At 66.1% G+C, this 3,839-nt stretch overlaps 1 protein-coding gene across 1 annotated transcript in view; it reads right to left on the bottom strand.

Annotated features, from left to right (window-relative positions):
• The window catches only part of MNEG_11614 (neutral zinc metalloprotease), a gene marked incomplete at both ends in the record, with an annotated part of 4,282 nt that extends 857 nt beyond the window's left edge, over window positions 1-3,425 (bottom strand). The window contains 9 exons of the mRNA XM_014039913.1: window positions 75-174; window positions 476-544; window positions 1,018-1,208; window positions 1,432-1,490; window positions 1,681-1,773; window positions 1,930-1,963; window positions 2,301-2,412; window positions 2,786-2,864; window positions 3,322-3,425. Of these exons, the coding sequence (XP_013895367.1) occupies window positions 75-174; window positions 476-544; window positions 1,018-1,208; window positions 1,432-1,490; window positions 1,681-1,773; window positions 1,930-1,963; window positions 2,301-2,412; window positions 2,786-2,864; window positions 3,322-3,425 (841 nt within the window). The remainder of the gene's footprint in view (window positions 1-74; window positions 175-475; window positions 545-1,017; window positions 1,209-1,431; window positions 1,491-1,680; window positions 1,774-1,929; window positions 1,964-2,300; window positions 2,413-2,785; window positions 2,865-3,321) is intronic.
• Between the last annotated feature and the right edge of the window lie 414 nt (window positions 3,426-3,839).

Here is a 3,839-nt window from a genome sequence, read left to right as displayed (position 1 = left end):
CGCGAGTTGCGCCCCCGGCGCCTCGCTTGCTCGCTCAACGCGGGAGATGCCATTGCGCCGAGCTGGCTGTTCACCTATAGAGGCCGGCTTGCCGGCGCTCGGGCAGGCTGAGAAGCCCTTGGACAGCAGCCAGAAGAAGCGGTTGGCGGGGCCACTGCTGTGGTGGACGTCCACCTGAAGAGGCATGGGAGCGGGGGGATGGGGTCCCTGTGTTTACCAGCATGTTTGAATCAGTTCCTGGTTACGGGGACTGGGGTTGCCTTGGGGGTTAATGTGCATGTGAGCGCTTTGTGGATGCACGCATGTGCGTTTGTGTTAAGACAGAGAGGGGCGGAGAGTACCAAGTTTGTGACAGGCTTGGTGCATGGCGGTTGCTGATATCATACGAATGAGGTTCGCGTCTTTGGCGGCGGACTCAGCTGCCAACCACGTAGCTCGAGTCTGAGCGTTTGAGCAGCAGCCCGCTGCCCCCCACCTCGCAATAGTTGAACAGCCCCACCGGCCGCAGCGGATTGGTGAGGCGCTCAGCCGCGACATTGACCAGCTGTGTGGGAGGGGCGGAAACGGGAGGTAGGCCAGGGGGGGAGGGCAGCACAGTAATTCTGGATGTGACGGCGGATCCAGGGAAAAAGGCGCGGTGGAAGCTGCAGTCGCAGAGCCAGGCAGCGCGCGAGCGCGGCTGGGGCACTGCAGTGCAGACGTGCGTCTTGTGCGGGCCCCGTGCGCCCTGCTGGCAGCATGCAGGGGTGCTGGCAGGCTGGACATAGGGCGCCGTGAAGGAGGCCGTTTGCACGCACGAATGCCTGTGCGCTCGCGCACACTGACACCTCCCTACACTCACATGGGCACACAGGCATGCGTGTGCACCCGCGCTCTCTCTCTCTCACACACACACACACAACACACACACACACACACACACACACACACACATACACACACAGGCATGCGGCCGAGCATGCACGAGCGCGCACGCGCGCACACACACACACACACACACACACACAAGCAACACACCTTCTGATCCAGCAATGGGCTCCAGCAGGAGAATGACGACTTGTCAGCCACCGGGTCCTTCATGTCCCGCACAAAGGGCTTGGGGCAGGTCTTGTTGCGCCACATGTCTCCACCCAGCAGGAATGCCCCCGCACCGGCGGGGCGCTTGCCCTTGCTGGCCGCGTAATCCATCACGCACACAGACATGATGTCTGCACATGCGGGCGCGGGCACGTGAGTCCTCCACACGCTCCCACTCATGTGACGGTGGAGGGTCGTTGCGCAAGTGGGGCGGGCATGAGCAGGCACTGCAACAAATCAGCGAGGGCTGCAAAAGCACGCCAGGGCGTTGCACGTATGTAAAAGTTCGCGCCAGTGGGCGCCAGGGCGGCGACCTGCCCCTCACACACACGCACGGCCAGCCCGTGGCTTCACCTGAGGTCGCCTCGTTGAGGCCGCCAAAGGAGTCAGTGTACGTGAGGCGCGCAGACGTACTGAGAGGTGAGGTGCGCGGGTTGGGGGACAGTAGGACATCATCAACCACCATCAACCACCATCAAGCGCCAGCACCCTGTGGCCGTGACCGCCGTGACCCAGATTAGGCGCACTGCAGCAGGGCCTGCGGCCTCACGAGGTTGGCGGCTGCTGCCCCGAGGTTGCAAGCAGGGTCCAGGTACCACTCACTCGGTGACGCCGTGGGTGATCTCGTGCGCGGCGATGTCCAGCGTGGTGAGGGGCCCGTACTTTTCGCACGCGGCCAAGTTGGAGGGGTCCCGGCTGGTGGGGAAAGGGCCGTGGATGAGGTGGGGCGGATGAGTAAGTGAGTGGCGATGGTTCAGAACACAAGGGAGTGGGCTGACAACGCACAGGGGCCCTGCCCCTGTACACCACCCAAGGCAGCTGTGTCACACCCGCGGCCCGCCCGGCCCCTACCTGCCGTCTCCGTAGTACATGGCATTCGTGTCCACTGCGCGTGGGGGTTGTGTGCGTGGTGGCGGTCGTTGGAGGAGCGGCCCGGGCCGCCGCCTGCCAGGCGCCCTGCAGCATTCAACGCACGGATTAAGACTGCCCACGAACGAATCAGAAGCAGTGCCACCAGGCAACAACTGCATCACCTTAACCACGCATGCAAAGCGCTGCTCGTGGCTGCACGTCCTGCCGCTGCGACCCTGCGCAAGCCGTGCCCCATCACGCTCGGCTCCGCAAGCGCCGCGCCTTGCACCTGGGCCCGTCCAAGCCCGCGGCCGCGCGGCCGGGCCTCATTTCCCGGGGCGCCACTCTGCCAAACGCGCGCGCGCGCCCACCGTCGAAAAAGGCGTTGTTGTACTTTGAGCCCACGTGGACGAAAGACTTCATGGGGGTGTCCTTGCCGTCGAATCCCCTGCGGCCGTGGACTGTCAAGTAGTACTCATAGACCTGCGAGGGCGCGCGTGGTGCAACAGCGTGGCGCAGCGACAAGTCTGGGTGCGAACATGGGTAAAACACTAGGGGGAACAGCGGACGAGGGGTGTGGAGCGCGCAAGCGCAGGGCGTCGCACATGGGGGGGGGAGCGCTGGGTTGCCTGGCGGTCGGGACTAAGCGCGTTTGTGGGACGCAGGGCGGACTGGCGATGCTCAGGTTGGGCCATCACCACGACAACAGGGCCTGTGACAACCATCCTGTTTGACAGGGCCCGCTCAAACCCAGGCGCATGCCGAGCCGCGTGTCCCAGCAACCGTCCAATGGTGACCGCACGGATTCAGCCGCAGGCCAGGCTCACGGCGCGCCCTCGATGCATGCCCCGCGCACCAGGCCGGCGGCGAAGTGGGCGTCGACAGCAGCGGTCTGGCGGTCGGCTATCGTCCCGAGCGCCGCACTGCCGGTGCCCCTGGTCGCAGGCGGTGGTGTGAGGAGGGAGGGGCTGATTCAGGGCTGAATCGGGTGCACGGCACAGCGCCCGATGAGTAGCCACAAGGGGCTGCTGCTGCAGGTCATGGCGGGGGTCCAGCAGGCGCTGGGCTGCTCCCCACATTGCGGCGAGGAGGCATGTGTTTTCGCACACACATGAACACCCCGAGCAACTTTGACCGCCCGGAGGGAGTGGATAGGACCGAGGCACGACGCCGAGGGTGCAGCATACATCACAATGCAGCTGTTGTTGTTTATGGCTCGCGCGCAGGCTTGCGTCACATGCGCAACTGCTGCCAGCATGCACGCATATATACGCACGTGCGCGCATGCACGCACGCATGCATGCGCATGCATGCGCACGTTCGCATGCGCCAACCACCCCACCCGCTTACACACACATGCGTGCACAGGCCTGCCCACACCTCCTCGCGCACCAGTAATCGTCCGGATCTTCCTGCAGCACCGCCCTCGCCCGGCCGCCGGGCATGCTGTTGAACAGATCGTACGTCCGCGCCTTGCCGCTCTTAAAGTCCGTCATCTCGAAGCCCTTGCTCCCCCTCAGCCCCGTGTTGATTACGACGCGCCCCGAGTACAGGCCGATGCCGTTCCCGACGGTGGGCGTCGCCGTCTGAAGGCGGTCAAACGTGGAGATGACCTCGCCGCTGGCGGCGTCGACGATCACCCGAAGGCTGCGGGGCTCGCCGCCCGGCCGCGGGGCCAGGAAGACCGACTGGACGAACGCTGGCGCGCAGGGGCGGTCGCGGAAGCAGGCGGCGACGAGCTCCGGCGGGCGCGCGAACGGGCCGCTGCTCGTGGGGCCCTGCGCGTCGCCTGAGGCCGCAGAGGCCGCGGAGGCCGGCAGGCCGCCGGGCGCGCCGGCGTCGCCGGCGGCGGCGGCGGCGGTGAGGGCGGCCGCGACGTCCGGGGCCGCGTCGGGCGCGGACGCGAGCGC

This window comes from Monoraphidium neglectum (assembly GCF_000611645.1).
Source record: "Monoraphidium neglectum strain SAG 48.87 unplaced genomic scaffold scaffold02829, whole genome shotgun sequence".
NCBI classification, from domain to species: domain Eukaryota; kingdom Viridiplantae; phylum Chlorophyta; class Chlorophyceae; order Sphaeropleales; family Selenastraceae; genus Monoraphidium; species Monoraphidium neglectum.
The sequence above is the reverse complement of the archived record's forward strand: the minus strand, read 5'-3'. Positions and strand labels throughout refer to the sequence as shown.